At 42.4% G+C, this 20,304-nt stretch overlaps 1 protein-coding gene across 7 annotated transcripts in view; it reads right to left on the bottom strand.

Annotated features, from left to right (window-relative positions):
• DLG2 (discs large MAGUK scaffold protein 2) overlaps positions 1-20,304 on the bottom strand; it is a 1,973,535-nt gene that overhangs the window by 67,769 nt on the left and 1,885,462 nt on the right. For all 7 annotated transcript variants that reach the window (XM_057748299.1, XM_057748301.1, XM_057748302.1 and 4 more), the window contains one exon: positions 1,099-1,275. In XM_057748299.1, the coding sequence (XP_057604282.1) occupies positions 1,099-1,275 (177 nt within the window). The remainder of the gene's footprint in view (positions 1-1,098; positions 1,276-20,304) is intronic.

Here is a 20,304-nt window from a genome sequence, read left to right as displayed (position 1 = left end):
TTAGTGACTGCTTTGAATAAGCGTTATTCCTGACTTTTACTTCATACTACATCTCTTCTAGGGTGCAGATCATTTGTTTCTCAGACAATATCTTAGTGCCAGAGAGACACTCATGGGAAGGAAAGTTCTGTTTTAGCGGTGATGGTCAGAAGCTGCTGGGACAGATGAAGGACGTGGCTATTCTGAAGTGTATTCCTGCCTTTCAAAAGCAGAGCTAAAGAAATGCTTAGAAGAGAAAGCATAATACTCTTGGCTTAGGAATTACACATAGAACTAAATATCTGGGTGAAAGTGGGGAGTGCTGGGCGGGGTGGGGGACAAGAGTAACTAAAGCTGCACAAAACAGCCGTAAACCCGCTCTTTGGAACTCATCAGCTCGTTGACAGCTTGTATCCCAAGTGCCTGATTTTGCTTTTTTCCCCAATGGAATTGTCATTTTATATTTTTTAACTGAAGTATAGTTGCTTTATAATGTTGTGTTAATTTCTGCTGTACAGCAAAGTGATTCAGTTCCATATATATTCCTTTTTTATATTCTTTTCCATTATGGCTTATCATGGGATACTGAATACAGTTCTCTGTGCTATACGGTAGGACCCTGTTGTTTATCCCTAAGTATCTGATTTTGGAATGGAGGTTTTTGGTCTTCTCCCATCAATATCTGTATATAATACATAGCCAGGACCTCAGCTTTGTAAACAGTCTACTGTACTTGACTTTCACCTGGCCTTTCTATAAAGTAATCCAGTAAATTATGAACCTCTGAAGTAACCCCTCTGAGTCTGTAAGTCAGTATACAAGCTGATAAGTGTAATCTTGAACACATGAATGCTGGTAAGTTTTAGGAAGGCAGAACAAGCAGATCCTCTTTCTTCCTTTATGCTTTATCACAGTTACCAGTTTTGGTAAAACCCTAACATGAGAAGCCTGAGAATATTTAATTTGTGTCGCCTGTCATCACTGACAATTTCCCCGCAGACTGACTATCCTACTCACATAGATATGCTGTGAACGGTGTGCCACATCTTCATCGTCCCTCACCTCCACTCCCTGGAGAGCTGAGCAGCAAAGACTCTGAAATAGAAAAGGCATTCTCACCTCCGCTTGCTGGGGATGACCCCCATCTCCTCACTGTCACCCTCCAGCGTGACCCTCCTGGCTTGCCACCATTCATCATCAGAGGCGTTGATGACATGGAGAATATCCCCATATTTAAAACTAAGTCCTTGACTCGGCAGCCCACTGTCCTTGCTCTTGTCGTAGTCAAACATGGCTCTGGAGGAAATGACAAGAGAGAGGACATTGTTAGGAATCTCTGGCAGCACAGATCTAGGAGTCACCATTTTGATTATTCACTCTTGCACTGAGAACCCCCTGTCCGCTGGATACCAATTCCCAGGACTAACTTCTGGAATTGCAGACAAAAGCAGTTCCCATTGCTTTGGTCACACATCAAGGTTAGCTCTTACTCCTCCTAGGAGGTTGCAAGGGCAGTCTGTAGGGCCCTTAAATTGGGGTACTGCTTCTTTTCTTGGAGATCATCACATGCGACAAGGTGAGAGTGGAAGATGATAGAGACAGGTTAGTACCTAATTGAGATTTTTTTCTCTCTCATTACAATCAAATTTTACAAATCGCTAGAAAGAAATAATGAAGAGAACCATGGCATCTTTCTGAATGCAGCATTTTGTGTTACAAATCCTCTCAGATGTATCAGTCTGTAGAACTCTTTCCTTTATAATAGAGAAAAATGGTAAAAACTTCCATGTCCTCCCACAGGGGACTTGGACCCTTCCACTCACTGGAATACTGGACTACCACTAAAACTGACGGTTGCAGAGGTTAATTTAATGACATTGCTAAATGCTCACAAAGCAATAATGAAAATACACCTGTGTTTATGTGCATGTGTATACAGACACATAGATCAAAACTATATGAACAAGGGACTTCCCCAGCGGCCCAGTGGTTAAGCCTTTGCACTTCCAACGCAGGGGGCATAGGTTTGATCCCTCGTTGGGGAAGTAAGATCCCACATGCCGCGGGGTTAGGGAGTTGGAAGCAGAATTACAATGACGACCAAGACCTTAGTAACAAAGCTGTTGCCCCAAGCAGCTGACAATTTGTCTCAAGTCCTACATTGTCCGCCTCCTCCTGTATCTCCCACAAACCATCATCACACACATACAACATGCGATTTCCCTGGAGGAGCAGATTTTGCCACGTCCTTATTTATTCCCGTTTGATTCCATTCTAAGAATTTCCTTAGAATGTAGCCACTATAAAGCAAAACTAGCTAGATCTGGTGAACAGATTTGTCTAAAATCACTGAGGACCAAGTGTGATTCTTTTCGTTTCTTTTCTTTTTCTTATGAAAGAAATGTCACATCTGCTGTCATGGCAACCTGAAAGAGCTGAAGGCAGCATCTACTATTGCAGCATCAAATACTGCAGGGAAAGTTGAATTACTTACAATACAGCCCTTTCTTCCATTAATTCTGTCCCCAAGTGATAGAATGTGGGTTGGGGGGGAGGTCTCAGCTCCTAGAATGACTCATTTCCACCTTAACCATCTGCATCTTCCCTACCAAAGACTTCACAAAACCCCAGCAAGGAAAAGAGGACTGAGAGAAGGCAGAAACCCACCTCTGCCTCTGTCACTTCTCTGGCTGGCTGATGTGACACAAATTAACATTCCTGAACCACAAGCTTTTAAATGCAAAATTAGTCCAATAACTATTCACAAGGAGCTGCTGTGAGCATTCATGACATAATACATTGGACGCACCCGGTCCATGGTAGGTGCAGTGTGGCATAGTGCAGCATAATAGCCGCTAAGAAAACAGACTCAGGGGACACACTGTTAGGGCCACGTCCTTGTCCTACTACTTCTCTTACTAGTCACGTAGCTGGTAACCCAGGCAAGCTCCTTAGCCCCTCTTAGGCCTCAGTTCCCTCATATATAACAGTGATAACAACAACAGCGATGATAACAGTACCCCTATCATGGAATTGTGGTATGGATGAAATGCTACCTAAGGTAATACATGTAAAACAAACACAAAAGTGCCTACACAGGGGCTTCCCTGGTGGCACAGTGGTTAAGAATCCGCCTGCCAGTGCAGGGGACACGGGTTCAATCCTTGGTCCAGGAAGATCCCACATGCCTCGGAGCAACTAAGCCCATGTGCCACAACTACTGAGCCTGTGCTCTAGGGCCTGAGAGCCACAACTATTGAGCCCATGTGCCACAACTACTGAAGCCCATGCACCTAGAGCCTATGCTCAGCAACAAGAGAAGCCACTGCAATGAGGAGCCCATGCACCACAACGAAGAGTAGCCTCCACTCGTTGCAACTAGAGAAAAGCCTGTGTGCAACAATGAAGACCCAAAGCAGCCAATAAATAAATACATTTATTTTTCAAAAAAGTGCCTACACATGGTGACAATCATTAAATATGAACTGTTATTATTATTATTACCTACTTTTACGGTTTTGAATGTATACTTATAAAACTCCTTTCTATGGATTCTATTGTGTGCAAAAAAGTTAACCAGCAATCCTGAGATAGTATCCTTAAAAAGCCCTGCTTATAAGAATAGTCCTTGGCTGACATCTGGGAACTCAAATTTTGGGAGGGTTCTTACCATTTCCTATTAAAACTGGCTCACTGTGCCTAAACTGTTTATAGAAACACTATCATTTAAGTGGACTACTTGCTTTTCCCCTCGGAGTCTGGAATTGTGGCAGGTGCCAGGCAGTGAGGGTGCCTACATGACCAGCCTGCAAGAAAATCCCTGGACACTGAGACTGTAAGGAGCTTCGCTGGCTGACAGCATTGTACACCTGTTGTCACGCATTGTTGCTGGAGGAGTTAGGCATATCCTGTGTGACTCCACTGGGAGAGGACTTCTGGAAGCTTGTATCTAGTTTCCTCAGGACTTTGTCCCATGCATCTTTCCCTTTGCTGAGTTTGCTTTATATCTGTTTCCTATAATAAATCACAGTCGTGAGGATGACTATGCTGAGTCTGATGAGCCCTCCTAGCACATCATCGATCTTGGCAGTTGTCTTCAGGAACCCCCACCACGCACTCTATAGATTGCAAGAAACATACTCTTCCTCATTTGTGACTCAATCCATTCCTACAAAGAAGGTGCAATGTACGTAGTACTTACTATCCCCTTTTTACAGATGAAGGGCATACCTAGTGAGGCCCCCTGACCAATCCGAGGATACCTGGCTTAGAGGCAGCAACCTGGGGCTGAAGCGTGGGTCTCCTGATCCTAAGTCCTCCCCTCAATGTGGGAGGTGGAGAAGGTGGCAAAGGTGATAACTGTGATAACAGCTACTACCTGTGCCCACGTCAGGCGGCCGGGCACTTTGTATTCATTGCCTTATTTGACAACATAACAACCTGAAAGGTAAAAATTAGTACCCCTGTTTTATAGATGGGGGTGAAGGTTCAGGAAGTTAAGGAACCTGCCCCAGGTCACAAGTATGCATGTGGTAGAGATGATCTAGAATAAGGTCTGTCTGACTCCAAAATCCACATTCCTGGCCATTTCATTATCAGGCTCAATTTCCCAGCTTGTCGCCCTTTGGCTGTACTCACGGCTTAACAGTACCAGGAACCTTTAATCTTCCCTTCAGAGCTGACCACCTCTTCTCCTCCAAATCCCGAAGTGCCCTTACTACTCAGTTCCTGTCCCAGTATTCCTTATCCTAAGGTCCCCAAACCTTTAGTTTGGCTCCAGGCTCCTTCTGGGTTTAAAGTGTGGGGAGGTAGAAAAGCCATCAGGGAAGTTGACAGATGGGGGCCAAGAAGGCAGGCTCTACGGTCAGACTGCCTGGGTTCGCAACTTTTTAGCTGTGTGCTCTTGAACAAGTTACTTAACCTCTCTGGGTTTCAAGCTTTGTTTTGTTTTGTTTATTTTTGGGTGCACTGGGTCTTTTTTTTTTTATTATTTTTTTGGGGGTACACCAAGTTCAATCATCTGTTTTTATACACATATCCCCGTATTCCCTCCCTTCCTTGACTCCCCCCACCTCGAGTCCCCCCCCACCCTCTCCGCCCCAGTCCTCTAAGGTACCTTCCATCCTCGAGTTGGACTCCCTTTGTTATACAACAACTTCCCACTGACTATCTATTTTACAGTTGGTAGTATATATATGTCTGTGCTACTCTCTCGCTTCGTCTCAGTTTCCCCGTCACCCCCCGCCCCCTCCCATACCTTGAGTTCTCCAGTCCATTCTCTGTATCTACGTCCTTGTTCTTGTCACTGAGTTCATCAGTACCATTTTTAGATTCCGTATATGTGTGTTAGCATACAATATTTGTCCTTCTCTTTCTGACTTACGTCACTCTGTATGACAGACTGTAGTTCTATCCACCTCATTACATATAGCTCCATCTCATCCCTTTTTATAGCTGAGTAATATTCCATTGTGTATATATGCCACATCTTCTGTATCCATTCATTTGTTGATGGGCATTTAGGTTGCTTCCATGTCCTGGCTATCGTAAATAGTGCTGCAATAAACATTATGGTACACGTTTCTTTTGGGATTATGGTTTTCTTTGGGTATATGCCCAGGAGTGGGATTACTGGATCATATGGAAGTTCTATTTGTAGTTTTTTAAGGAACCTCCAAATTGTTTTCCATAGTGGCTGTACCAACTTACAGTCCCACCAACAGTGCAGGAGAGTTCCCTTTTCTCCACACCCTCTCCAACATTTGTTGTTTCCAGATTTTGTGATGATGGCCATTCTGATTGGTGTGAGGTGATACCTCATTGTGGCTTTGACTTGCATTTCTCTGATGATTAGTGATGTTGAGCATCTTTTTATGTGTTTGTTGGCCATCTGTATGTCTTCTTTGGAGAAATGTCTATTTAGGTCTTCTGCCCATTTGTGGATTGGGTTATTTGCTTTTTTGGTATGAAGCTGCATGAGCTGCTTGTATATTTTGGAGGTTAATCCTTTGTCCGTTGTTTCATAGGCAATTATTTTTTCCCATTCTGAGGGTTGCCTTTTAGTCTTGTTTATGGTTTCTTTCGCTGTGCAAAAGTTTTTAAGTTTCATGAGGTCCCATTTGTTTATTCTTGATTTTATTTCCATGATTCTAGGAGGTGGGTCAAAAAGGATCTTGCTTTGATGTATGTCATAGAGTGTTCTGCCTATGTTTCCCTCTAGGAGTTTTGTAGTGTCTTAGTTGCAGCATGTGGGATCTTCTTTGCAGCATGTGGGCTCTTTCGTTGCAGTGCACGGGCTTCTCTCTAGTTGCAGCATGCAGGCTCTCTAGTTATGACTCAAGTGCTCAGTAGTTGAGGTGTTCAGGCTTAGTTGCCCTGCAGCATGTGGGATCTCAGTTCCCCAACCAGGGATCGAACCCACATCCCCTGCACTGGAAGGCGAATTCTTTACTGCTGGACCACCAGGGAAGTCCTTCAAGCTTTCTTAACTGTAAAACTGGCACAGTGATAACACCAGCCACCTCAAAGAGTTGTGGTGAGGATTAAATGAAATAATATATGTCAAGTATTCTAACACCAGCCTGGCAGCAGTGAGTGCTTAATAAATGTTAGGTATTATTACTATGATAATTATTATTCTGAAAAATGCACTGGGATTTGAATCAGGGAATCTGGGTCCCAACTGTGCCACTTAGTAGCTGTCTTATGGACTGTGTGCAAAGACATCTAAAACACCTCACTATCCTCAGGATGCAGTACAGTGCTGGGCACAAAGCAGACCGTCCAAAAGGTCATGGAAATGTTTCAGATGACCTTTGAAAGCCCCACTTCTTTTAAGCCTCAGCGTGCGTGTGTGTAAGGGGAGGGGAGTAGAGACCAATCCCGAAGGTCCCCACCGGCTCAGATATTCATTCTACTGGGCTTCATTCTAGTCCCAAGTATTCCTGAGGGGAGGTTTCCCACCCTTGGCATCAGCAACACACTCTTTCCAGAGTTCTGTTTATCTCGGAAAATCTGCCCCTCTAGGGTTACACTGATTCAGACTTGTCAGGTCCCTAAAAACAAGCAGCTGACACATTTCAGCAGCTTCTGACTCCTTTGGATATTAATGGATTGTCATGTCTGGGGAAAATGCTACAGTGCCCCATCACCTATCTTAAAAAGCGATAAGCTGTTTTTAATTTGCTTTATGTGCTAATTCATCACAGCAACTTTTATAAAATGCCATTAAGACTCACACTTTCCACCCAGGGTGCTTTTAACAAGTCCATTAGACACGTAGAATTAGACATGAATAATGCAACGACTCTCCCATCCCTCCTGCCCCTCCTGCATTTCAACATGTGGCAGCCCCTTGCCAACTGGGGAAGTCTAGGAAGGGAAGGGTGAAGCAGCTGCTCATCCTCATGGCTGTGCAAACTGGCTGTGGGAGACAGCCAGGTTCGGTACCAGATCGAAATTGTGCTTAAGTGTCCTACAATATGCTAAAGACTTATATTCACTGTCTCCCTCAATTTACTGGGTAGGCAAAGCAGCATATGGGTTATATGCCAAGCTTTGGAGAGAGAAAAGATCTGGGTTTAATTCCCAGCTCTGTCATCCCTAGTTGTGAATTTTGGGCCTGTGCCTTAACCTCTTAGATGACCTCTTAACCACAGATGACCACTCCCTCATTAATGAAATGCAGATAACGATGGCATTAACTCACAAGATTGTTATGGCGATACAACAACGGGATAGTGCTTGTAAAGTACCCAACACCAGCACAGAATAAATTCCACTTTGTTATTATTTCTGATTACAATCCTGCCACAGAAGCATTTTAGATCTCATAAAGGAAATGATAGTCAAAAAGCTGAAATGAAAAAAGCTAGTAAGTGGCAGAACCAGGATTCAAACAGACAGATGTGTCTGAATTAAAAGCCTGTGCTCCTGACTGTAGAATTCAGCTTGGAACTCCCAATCAGGAACAGATCTCATCCCCAAAGATTTAACGATTGGATGATAGCACTGATGATGACACCATGGACTAGACTTCAGGAGGGAGGCACACGTCGTAGTTTACTGAGCGCACACTCAGTTCTCCCACTGCCCTGCAGTGCATAGTTTAGCCTTGTGTTGCAGATGAGGAAACACAAACTTGGATAAATTAAGCAACATGTCCAATGTCACACCAGCTATCAAGTGTGTTTCAGCTGTTATGTTCTATGACTTTGTTCTTTAAGACACTTTGGGGAAATGAGGTAACTTTCCATGTTGCTGATATTTATGTGCCTCAAAGGATTGTTTGTGTTGTGAAGGTCATTCTGTGTCATCTCCTCCATCAATCCCAAAACTCCTTCACTGGGAGTTAAGTGCCCCTCTCATATATACTCTTATCTCATCCTGTATTGTGTTTTTTAACACTTGCAAATTCTAGTTGCATGAACATGGCAGGTGAGGAAGGTTCATATTCCTCCTATCCCCAGAGCCTACCTCATAACAGATGCCCAATAAAAGTTATTTTCTGCTATTCAGTCTGTCACTTATGCTTGTTATAGGGCAATCCCTGGAATTCAACAGTTTATTTTCTTTCCTGTAGAGGCCTGTAAAGGCAGTTGGAAATAGCAGGTAAGGAAGGCCTGAGTGACACCCAGCATAGGCCTTCCTGTCTTTCTTAGGAAATGATGAATGTGTTTGCAACATTCCTGTCTCTCAAGTCAGAGCACATCCATCCTGGGTAGAGGGATACATGCAGCTCTGTACCGATTACTTCTCACATCTCCTTGAGTAGCCACACACACCCCTGTGAAAGAGCATCATGTCCAAACTTACTGAGATCTATCAAGGCCACTTATTTCCCCATTCATCTCAATAATGAATCACCTCCGGTGAAAACGGTGGCTAGAGCCACCACCAAATCAGTCCTAGTGATTGGGAACACATTAGCCTCTGTCAATCCTTATAAGAGGTCACTGACCACGATGCCATTGTTTACTGAGTGACTGCTGAGCACATGATAGGCCTACAGCATGTCAGGTATTGTTCTGGGTATTTATTATCTGTGATTCAAAAGATATCCCTTAAAATGCAGGCATTGTTCCCATTTTACAGAAGGCTAAATACACTATATGCCATAAACTGTGGTATCACATGGGTTATACCATTTAATCATTAATAACCTAATAAAGCAGGTGTGTGCTCTTTAAAGATATTCTTCTCAACACACCAGTGTTTCCTTTTATATTACAGGGTTGTTAGGAAAATGTCAATTTCTTCTGGACCCAAGGAACCAGGCAGTCACTGTCATGACTGAAGAGGGAACTAATTGGGCACCAACCAGAGGTCCTCATTGCCTGGGCCTCAGCGCAGCTGTGGCATTTTGATTATAATCAGGCAAGAAGTATCATTTCCAGGGGCAACAACTCCCTGTCTCTCTCAAGTCTCTCCTGTGTCTCCAGTGCTCCCAATTCCCTAAGGGACATAGCATGAGCCCACTTCACATGTCTAGAGGTCTGCGCGTTGATCACTTCAGACAACTCATCATCAGGGTCTCTAGGGATGAGGCCCATTCCAGGCTGCTGTCTCTCCCGGGGTGTCCTAGCACCTGTCAGGTTGGTTTACACTGCAGTGCCAACTGACAGGCCCCCCCATCTGAGGGAAGCATAGGCAAATCCGAACCTGCCCAAAGGCAGGCTTGACACACCACAATGAACGGTACTTCAGGTTTCAGGGTTGGGTGAGGCTGTAAAGATTAATCATCTTAAAATCATTGTCTTTTCTCCCAAATGCCATCAGCTGGCTACTCAGAAAATGATATATGGGAAAGAGGAACATGGCCAGGATGAATAGCCCAGGTTTCATGACAGTTCTAAAAGCCCTTATGTTCTGGCCTTGTTTGTCAGACAATCAAGATATATTAATCAAGATATTTCAGAAAGGCTGACAAAGCCCTGACTGTAGCCTTTTATTTCTGATCTGAGCTAAAAATGTAGCGCAAATTTTCAATCTACTTTTTAGGGTCTTAGTGTCACAAATTAGTAAGCTTGCAGTGGAGAAAAAGAATATGCTGATTTGGAATTTCATTATTGCTAATACAGAATTACCATCTAAATATTTAAATTAATACACAGAAGACGCATGTCAAGATCATGAGACATGAACATCAGATAGTCCTGGGCTCAAACAGTGGCTATTCCATTTAAGCAGCTGCGTGATTTTCATCTCTGTACCTAGGCCTCCCAAGGCATAAAATGAGGGGCAGGAATCCCTGTCCAGCAGTCTTTATAAGAATTACATATATCAGAGCTCTTAAAACCCAGTAAGTGCTCGGTGTTTGTTCATTGAGTCTAGAATCTAAATTGCTTCCCTGTAAATTCCATCCCTTTTTTCTAGTGTTGCTCACTGGAGCATAAACATAGTGACCCTACCTCTGCTTTCCAATAACACTTTTTTTAAAGTATTTACTGACTGACCAGTGATATCAGCTGACATGGTGCCGGGCCTAGAAGAAGGTGTTGGAGAAAGTTCATTTTTTTCATGAGCAAATGAAAAAGGGGAGAAAGACATCCAAGAACAGCCCACACAATTACCCCAAATCCTTAGCAGTAGTTTATCAGGGTTGGTGATGAAAGTCACATACCACAAAACCAGACTATTAAATAATCACTTCAGCTCTCCCAATATTGAATTTTTTGTTTGTTTATGAATTTCAGAAAACTGGGTGGAAACTACTGGACTAGATTGAGGCAGGAGAAAATCTGGATTTAGGGAAAACTTTGCCTCAAAATCTCACATATGTCGTCCATAAAAGCTCCCATTATCACCTATTGAATGAAGGCAGATAGAGTAGACAAAAGATGGTTCCTTACTTATCCAGGTAAAACATTTAGTTCAGGATGTGATTTAACTTACATGCATGGATATAAAATAACAGTTATTTAAATATTAAATGCAACATTATTTACAGAGTGCCTGTTATGTGCTAATCAACGCTATGTGCTGAGGACTCAGAAATACGCAAGAGACTTGCTTCCTGTCCTCACGGAGCTTCATGTTTGGTTTGAGGATACCAGTAAGGGGTATATTCATTCGGCTACTCAATTATTCATTTATTCATTCAGCAAATATTTATTGAGCACATACCAATTATGATTCTAGGAGCTTATCAGTGAATGAAAACAGACAAAATTTCCTGCCTTCATGGAGCTTATATTCTAGTGAGAGAAGATGGGCAAAAAACAATAAACCTAATAAATAAGCAAACAGTATATTAGGTTAGGAGCAGCTAGTTGGTATTGAACAATTTAAAAATAGAGCAGAGTAAGAGGTATCAGGATTTTTAGATGGGGTAGAGTTGTGGGGGTGGTGATGGCTGCATTTGTAAACAGGCTGGTCAAGGTAGGGCTCACTGAGAAAGATATCTGAGGCGAGGCTTGAAGGAGATGAGGGAGTTAGTCATGCTGGCATCTGAGGAAAGTGTTCTAAAAAATGGGGACAGCCAGTACAAAGGCCCTAAATAAAGTTAAAATCAAGCATGATATGCAATATCCTAAGAATTAGTGTGGGGTGCCACAGGGTGGCAGAGCAGGATCCCCCATCAGGTGCCCGGAAAGGAGGTGATCCATGAAGGGACAATTCCCCCACATCCACTAGCTGAGAGGCGGTAGCACCCATCCCACCCCACCCAACTGAGCGGGCATGTCCTTCAGGCTTTCTCCTAAAGGGAACCTCCTCTGTAACAACAGTGATCTCACGTCCTGAAGACTCAGCTTTCTTCCCTCAGTCTCTCCCCCTACCTACCACTCCTTGGAAGCATGCACATGAACTGGGCCACGGAAGACCTTTCTTCTCTTGGACATACTCTACCACAACTCCCACAGTGTAGACGGAATTTTTTTCAGCCAAGAATTTTCCTTAATGTTGAAAAAGTTGAAGCACTGACTGGATATAAAAAAATAAGCATACAATCATCCCGCAAATTTCAGTCTATTCTTTGAAACTCGTGACTTTCTCTGGGAACCCTCTGAGCCTGCGCAGAGAGCCTATCCATTCCCCTCTCCGTGCCAGGCTGCAGCCTTGTACCTGGTCTTATTCTTGCACTTAGCAGGTGGCATTTTTGTTGACTGGCCTGTGGACCTACCTCCTGCTAGACAGCTCAGCTCCTCGGGGTTAGGACAGCGTCTCATTTGTCTCTGTCTCTCTCACAGAGCACAGAGGAAGAGGGGGTGCCCACAACACGAGGCTAAACTGAACTGAATAGAATTCAAAACCCATGCTCTGTGACCTTGGGAACATGACTTCATCTTGTGGTTGCCTCATGTGTAAAATGGGATTTAAAATACTATATTTTATCACCTTTTTTTCATCCTCATATCTAGAAAGTTAGGATGTATCTTACCATCAATGCCATCTTGTAATTTAATGGACAGCGTTTTTCCTTTCTTGGTGACACACAGAGTGCATCTTATAATCAATGACAACCTAGATTCACTGAAACATGGTAGGAACCATCTCGCAGTTGTTGAGAGGATTGATTAATTATGGATGAAAGGCCCTCAGATCAGTATATATGTATTTGCTGTTCTTATGTTTTTATTTACTGTGGGTCATGTGTGGTCACCCTATCTTTCTCTCTTCCTCCTGTACACATCTGCAAACCGCTGTGGTACTCTCTGCTCAATGACTGTTCAAAAGTGCTGACAGGCCAAATGCTGTGCTGTAGCCTGACTTGCTCAGGAAGAGTTCTGTTTAGCAGTTCTGCTTAACTGAATCAAATGTCTGTAGGGAATGTCCCAGATTTGGCCAGTAGTTCAGGAATTTAGAAAAAGAAAAACTAACAATTTCTGGAATATCAGTGTTTATTTATACTTTTAGTGTTTACAGACGCTGTGAATATTGTTTGTATCTTATTCTAACAGCACAGTCTTTTAACTTTAGCACTAAAGTTTTCGTGCCAGAGCATTTTCCATGCACCTAGTGTTGTCATTCATTCATTCACTCATCTATTGAACATCTACTACATGCCAGACACCAGGATAACTCAAAGTGTCAGCCAGACCTGGGAGATTTCTCAGCTGTGCCCTCTACTTGCTCTGTGGCTGTAGACAGGGTCCTTAAATTCTGTTTCTTAATGTATAAAGACTAATTTCTGCCTGCTGCGTACTGAATGCTTGTATCCCCCACAAAACTCTTATGTTGAAACCTTACCCCCCAGGGTGGGTCTTTGGGGGTAATCAGAATTAAGATGTGGTTATGAGGGTGGATTAGCACCCTTAAAAGTCACGAGAGAGCTTGCTTTTTCTTTCTCTACCATGTGAAGATACAATGACACGTTGGCAGTCTGCAACCGGGAAGAGGGCCTTCTCTGGCACCCAACTGTGTTGGTGCCGCGATCTCAGACTTCCAGCCTCCAGAACTGCGAGAAATAAATTTCTGATGTTGATAAGCCACCCAGTCTATGGTTCTTTTTGTAGCAGCTCGAACTGACTAAAGACACTGCCTAATAGACGTTGTTGGGATGAAATGAGGTAACACATAACTCCTAGAGCATGGTGTCTGGTGTACAGATACTCAGAAAACTGCAAGAATAATGTGTACTGGCACAGACAACTATGTTACAACTCAGCTTTTATGGGGTGCAGGAATGATTTAGTCCCAATTTTCATTTTTAGTATCCATCTATTTAACATTCACCTGGCTCCTCCTACGTGCCAGGCTTGGGGCTCGTTGGCGGTAAACGCGAGGGGGAGGTTGGAGCAGAGACGTTTCCGGTGGGCTGGAGTGCTGGGCAATGGCTTGCTTTCCCTCATGCTGTTCTCATTCCTTCTGGTAAAGTGATCAGATAGTCCTGTGGGACTGCTCTACAACAGCCAATATACATCACTTATAGGTGCCTGATGCCATGCATTCATTCTTTCAGCTGTAGTTAATGAACACCTATTACGTGCCAGCATTATGCTAAGTATTGGGGTTTCAGTGGTGAACGAGAAAAACAAGGCACCACTTTTGGAATTGCGGAAAGACAGATGTAGAAGAAATAGTTACCAGTATGATACATCTTAAAAAACAGATGGGCAAATAACCCATGAGAATATTCAGTGGAGAGAAACAGAACCTACTTCGGGAAGATTGGGTTCAGGAGGCTTCCCGGAGCAGGAGCTATTTAATCTGAGACCTGCAAGATGAGCAGATGCAAGCAGAGGGAATTTGCATTCAGCGGCTCTGAAGAAAGAAATAGCAGGCAGTGAATGTGAAGGAAGACCAATGTCCTGGGTGGCCCAAGATGAGACCAGAGAACAAAGGAGAGGCTGGGTCCCAGGGGCACCTTGTGAAACAACACACTTTCTCCTCCTCACAGTGTTGGGAGGCCATTAGAGAATTTTAAACAGGATAGTGAGTTGATCAGATTTGCATTGAAAACATCTTGCTGGATGTAAAGTGGAAAGTGGATGGGAGAGAAGTACATTGGGCAAGAGTCGATGCCAAGACCCCACGTAGCAGGCTGAGGTAGTAATCCAAAGGATGGTGCCTTGACCGGGGTGCTGGCGATGGGGTGGACAGAGGTTCCAGATACTTACTTCGGCCAGTATCTGTCTGTCTGTCCATCTCTCCCACTGTAATCTAAGTACAATGTTTTCAAAGTTTTATTACCAGAATAACATTTGATTTTGTTTTTGTTTTCTTTAAAAGGAGGCTTCTGGAAACATAACCATTACAGCTCTGATTAAAAACAGGGAGGCAAAACAGAACTTTTGGCCTCTCTTCCACTCCAACTGCACAGCAGTCCAAAGGCCCATAAGAAGAATCCTGGGACTCTTTAAATCAGAACATGAAAATCTTCAACCTAGTACATTATTTCCAAGTACTTTAAAATGAAGAAACCTCTCTCTTCTTTTATTGATATGATACCCCCAAACCCACCTTCAATTCCCACAGATGTCTGTTTGCTTTCAAAGTGGAAGCTTGATGAAAATTCTCCTTGGAGCATTTTGGGACAGGTTAGCAAGGCCTCCTTGAAATAACTAGAGATACACTAGATTTTCAAACTCTAATTACAGAACTCTGCAGGATGAAATTGTGATTAGTTCTTTCAAAGAGTAAAGAGCATCACTCAATAGAATGCATTTCAACAGATATTTATTGCATGTGTTTTGAAGAGAAGACCCTTTTCTGTTCTCAGAGGCTGTTTATATTGACAAGTTGAAGATAGTTCCTTAGAAGAAGAAAAAACTTCTTGTTAGAATGTTAACACTTTCTAAGAGAACAAGAGAATGCCACGAGGCACATCCAGTGGAATGTGTGTATGGACTGAGAGGAATCTGACAGGTGGAGAGACATTTCTTCTAATGAGAGGAGGAAGGAATGAGAAACTGCTGCTTGATACCATTTTTCATGTTAGCCAAGGCTGGGCTATGATAAAGAAGCCAATGCGAAACCCTGAAGTTGGTCAATCAGGTCTGATCGAAGTATGTAAATTGGTCAGGAAAGCATGAGAGAAACTCAGCCACGATAGTTATTCCTAGAATAGTCAGCACCCAGTGGAAGGTAAGCTGGGATGATGCTTAAGGTAAGCTTGGGGAAGATGTCTATATGAGAAGCCAGAGGAGAGAAGCATTCAGGCTGCCAGACTGAGCCGTGGAGAGTGGTCCTTTGAGCCAGTGAGATCCACAGCTATAATCATCAGCCCACAAAGTGAAGCCATGTCTGTCCTTTCCCATCCCATAGTCCCATTTTTGATGACCATTACATTGCCAGGGACCACCTTGGCAATAGCCCCCTGTCCTTTACTTTTTCTCTGGCTGCTCTCTCTTCTCACCTGGGTCCCATTATTTATTAATTGCTTCTTAAAGTCCACAATACTATGTGCAGTGTTGAAGGTAAAAAATTGAGTAAGATGGTATCTCTGCCTTCACACAATGTATGAGTCTAGTAGGTTAGACAATACTGTAAGCAAATCAATTATATTATAGTTTTCTAAATGTGACAGTAGCAGTACAATTTGTGGAGGAAACCAAGTGCTGCCCACTCTGAATGATGTGTGTGACTCTTCCGCAGCCACCCACTTCTAATGGACTGACTGGATCTCATACTCTGTAAGAACACAAGCTGTTTTCGATGGTGCCAGTGGTTGAGTCACAGAGCAAAAGGAAAGGTTTTGCAACCTAAGCTCTTGGCAATAACTATTAAGGCTGCAGCTTCATCTGTCTTTAGGAACTTCCCATCACCTCTGATTTTTAGTAGTGATATTTGATACTAGCATCAAAGAGATATTAACCTCTAGGCTCTACATCATGGCCATACGTGATGTGTGTATTAGGCTGTGTGCTTTTTGCCTTGAATCAAAGGTTGGAAATGATAAATGAAACCCATAAATAGGCTTGTGTTGCTCACAGGTATTTCATCACTGAGTTTTAGGCATAACAGCAACTGGCAGTGGGATGATTAGGCAAGATGAATGCTTGATACCCATCAGGATTGCCAAAAGAAAGAAGGTATTGGGTTTTGAAGAAATGCCATGCAGACTAGGGTAATCTGGGGTAGTAGGGAGCAAGATTTCCTGTTTTACAGATGGGTGACCATACTAAGGGAACCGACTTGTGAAATTAATCAAGGTAGACTTGTTTGGCAAGAAAGAGGCTTATTGCCTAGGACAGATTTAGATCAATTCTGGCATGAAGGAATATCCATAAGGGGCTGTTTTCAATTTCATTTAATCAGTTAGGGAAGATGGAGTTACCGACATCAAGCAGGGGAAGGATATGAAATCTATAAAGTGGGGAAAGAAGTATGTATTTGAGTGAAGTAATTTGTTTGATAATCCACGGAGCTGTGGGCTTTGGTGATTTCACGGTAAAGTCATAAAGTTCATGATTTCTCTAAATTGGCTCTAGAGGTAGTCCCTTAGTTAGTCCAATGTCTCCCGCTGGGATTTCTTACCTTTCCCTGCTCTCTCTTCTTGTTGTTTTCAAAATCTGATACATTTGATAAATAACTCTTTTGTGGCTTTAAACCAGTAATGCTGATTTGATAAAACTGTTGGAAGTTTAAATTTTTTAATTTTATTGTTGTTTTCTGTCAGTCTTTTTTGAGATATGACATGAAAATACCAGTTATACATTCTTTTTCCAGGTCAAGATGCCTTAGTCTATGTATTATCTGATAGCATGGGGTTCAAGAAGAGGAGGAAATGAGGAAGGAAACTAACAGTTACTGAGTACCTGCCATTGGCTAGACATTATAGTAGGCACTTTACATATATTGGCATTAAATAATAAGAGCATTTGAATTTGTTATCAGTCTCTCCATTTTACAAATGGAAAAGAAAAAAAAAAGAGGTTCAGAGATATTAAGTAATTTGACCATGGTTACCTGGTAGGCAAGTGGCAGACCTAGGAACTGAACTCAGATCTGTCTGTCTCTCACGTCTGGACTGTGTCCACTGGATGCCTGCCTCTGTAGGGCATCTTCTCTCCCAGAGATAAGCATCACATTCTTAGAGCTCAGGACGTGATTGATTAATTAAAGCACCTACTTTCATGTTAACATCCATTTGTTCACCTTACATGAGTTAACCACATACTACATGCGAAAAAACAGTGAAACAGTGCTGGATGCTGTGTGTGTGTGTGTGTGTGTGTGTGTTTGTGTAAAATATGGTCCCTTCCTTCAAGAGATTCTAGTCTAGGGTGGGAAATAGTTCTGCGCACAAATAATTACAAGACAAGGCATAATATAAAGGGTGCATGAAAGGATGACAAACAACATGCTACTGAATAAACTAAAGAAAGGTGAACATTAATTCCAAAGACCAGACAAGGCTTCAAGGAAAAGGTGGTGTTTGCAGCAAGCCTTGAAGAACGCATATGACTTGGCCAAAGAAAGATGAAAATAAAGAGCATTAGAGGCTGAGGAAACAGAATAAACAAAAGCATCAAGTTACAAAAGAATACTCTACATGTAGAGACTTTTCCATTGTCCAGTATCCCTGGAGATTACTGAGTTTGCTTGGGTGTGTGATGGAAAATCAGATTGGAAAAGTCCTGATGAGAAGGTTAGGTGTCATTCTGTATGTAGAGAGCTTTACTCTCATAATCTCACAACCCTGTCGTGTGTATGGGTAAGACTTGAGGACAAGAGTAGCCATTTATTCTTTTACGCATGGATTCAGTGAGTGAATTTTGGTTGGGATATGGTCAGTTAGTGGAGAAATCAAGCAGGTGGTTGGAAATAAGAATTTACACTTATGAGCAAGTCAAGTCTAGAGACAGATTTAAGTTATTAGCCCAGAGTTGATCACTGAAGCCATGTTTGGCCCTCTGTCCTTCTCTCTCAAATTAACAGAGAACCACAAGTTTAAGCCAAGTACACTGCACTGCAGCTAAAAGACAACATTTCTCATATTTCCTTGCAGCTGGTTGTATCCATGAAACTATGATCCAACATACAAAATGTAACCAGTAGTGGTATATGGTACTTCTGGAAAATCTACTTAAAAGGAAGAGGTCATATTCTTCTTCTCTTCCTGCTTTTAGCAAAGACATGCGATGGCTGGTGCTCTGGCTGCCACATTGGATACTGAGGACAAGGATCTTATCCTAGGAATAGCAGATCAGTATGCTGGATGGAGTCTGGAGGTTCCTGAAAAATATGAGCCATGTGAGCCCTGAACAGCCTACTGTGATGCTTCATATATACATGAGACAGAAAGCAACTTCCTATTTAAGTCAGTGCTTTTTTGGTGTGTGTGTGTGTGTGTGGTTTTTTTTTTTTTTTTTTGGAGGGGGGTGTTGGGGTTTTTTTTGCTTTTTATATGTAGTCAAACTTAATCATTTCTGATATGTAATGAGATTAGAAGAAACTGCCAAGTGAGAGAGTAATGGGAGACAGACGGCTGAGGACTGAACCTTGGAGAGTACCTACACTGAAGAAGTTCAAGAACCTGGAGAGCTGACAGTCAAAGCCAGATTAAAGGTGGAAAGTGTATGTGAGTTTGTGTGTGGGGATGGGTGAGAGATGGTGGTGGAGGTTCTACCTAGTCTAAAAATCTGTTTCCAGAAATAAAAAACAAAGGGCTGATACTGGAGCCACTAAAAACTAGGGTGATCTAGGCTACTCCCAAGACAGAGGACTGGATTATGCAAGGCCAATTTCTGCTCCTAACTTTCCAGTTATTTAATTCAACCCATCTCCCTCCCCTGGGGTAGAATCATCAGGAAGGCCAGGAATGTCTATGGAATTTACAGAATGTCGAGTGGGGGAAAAGTGTTCCACCACAAATAAAACAGGGTCTTTGATAGCTATACCTTAGAATAAGTCTACCCTAAATCATTCTTTTCTCCTGCACTTGGCATCATAAATGAATGCCCCATCTCTGTTCTTGTAAAGGCTACGTGAAGTCCCAAACCTACCTATCGGTGACTGAAAAGGGTGAGTGGTGAAGAAGTGGCCCCTGCCCCCTCTCCTCTGTGCTCTATCTATGGCTCTACATCCCGCAGACCTTCAGATTCAGCACTGGCAGCCATTTGTAAGGAGACTTTGTCAGGTTCTGCAGATAAAAGGTAATTTTGATTTCCTTAAAGATTATAAAGCCCTATTATTTGTACTGCAACTTAGGGGTAAGTGTTTCCCAGATGCTCAAGTCTGTTTGTTAGTTATTATTTTCAAGAATAACACACAGTGCTGACAAGTTGTTGACAAAGTGCCTTCACATGTTATTCAGTCCTCATGGTAACCTCAAGGAATAAGCAATTTTATTTTCTTTGATTTATAATGAGACCCAGAGAAGATGATGAAGAGAAGGTATATGATGATGATGATGATGATGATGATGGTGATGATAATATAATATTATAAATAGCTATCATTTATTGAATTACTGCTAAGTACAATGAAGAGTATTAGGAAGATAACTTTTTTTTAACATTCACAGCAATTCCGCAAAGCTGGATTCAGTAGATCCATTCTATAGATAATAAAAATGAGATTCTAAGAGTTGACATGACTTAAAGGTCACACACTAGTAACTGGGTGAGTCAATACTCTAACATCTTCTGGGTGCAAATCCTTGGGCATCTCCCCTACACCACAGTGAACATGGCACTGTGGCATTGTTAGATGGTGAATTGTTAGATGGTGAAGATACTAATACGGACACTAAGTTCACTGAGATCACTGAAAGAAGCCTGAGCTAGAAACACAAGGCTATAACTGGCAATCACGATTAAGGCTTTTATTTGAATAATGAGAAGAATGTTTAAAGAGCAGGGCAAATGATGGGATTTAATTAGTTTATTTTTATTATTATTCCAACAGAATTATTCTATATTGTTTCTATGCAAATGGGTG

The sequence above is a fragment of the Hippopotamus amphibius genome, chromosome 9 (genome assembly GCF_030028045.1).
Source record: "Hippopotamus amphibius kiboko isolate mHipAmp2 chromosome 9, mHipAmp2.hap2, whole genome shotgun sequence".
NCBI lineage: Eukaryota > Metazoa > Chordata > Mammalia > Artiodactyla > Hippopotamidae > Hippopotamus > Hippopotamus amphibius.
This window is presented reverse-complemented; position numbering and strand designations above follow the sequence as displayed.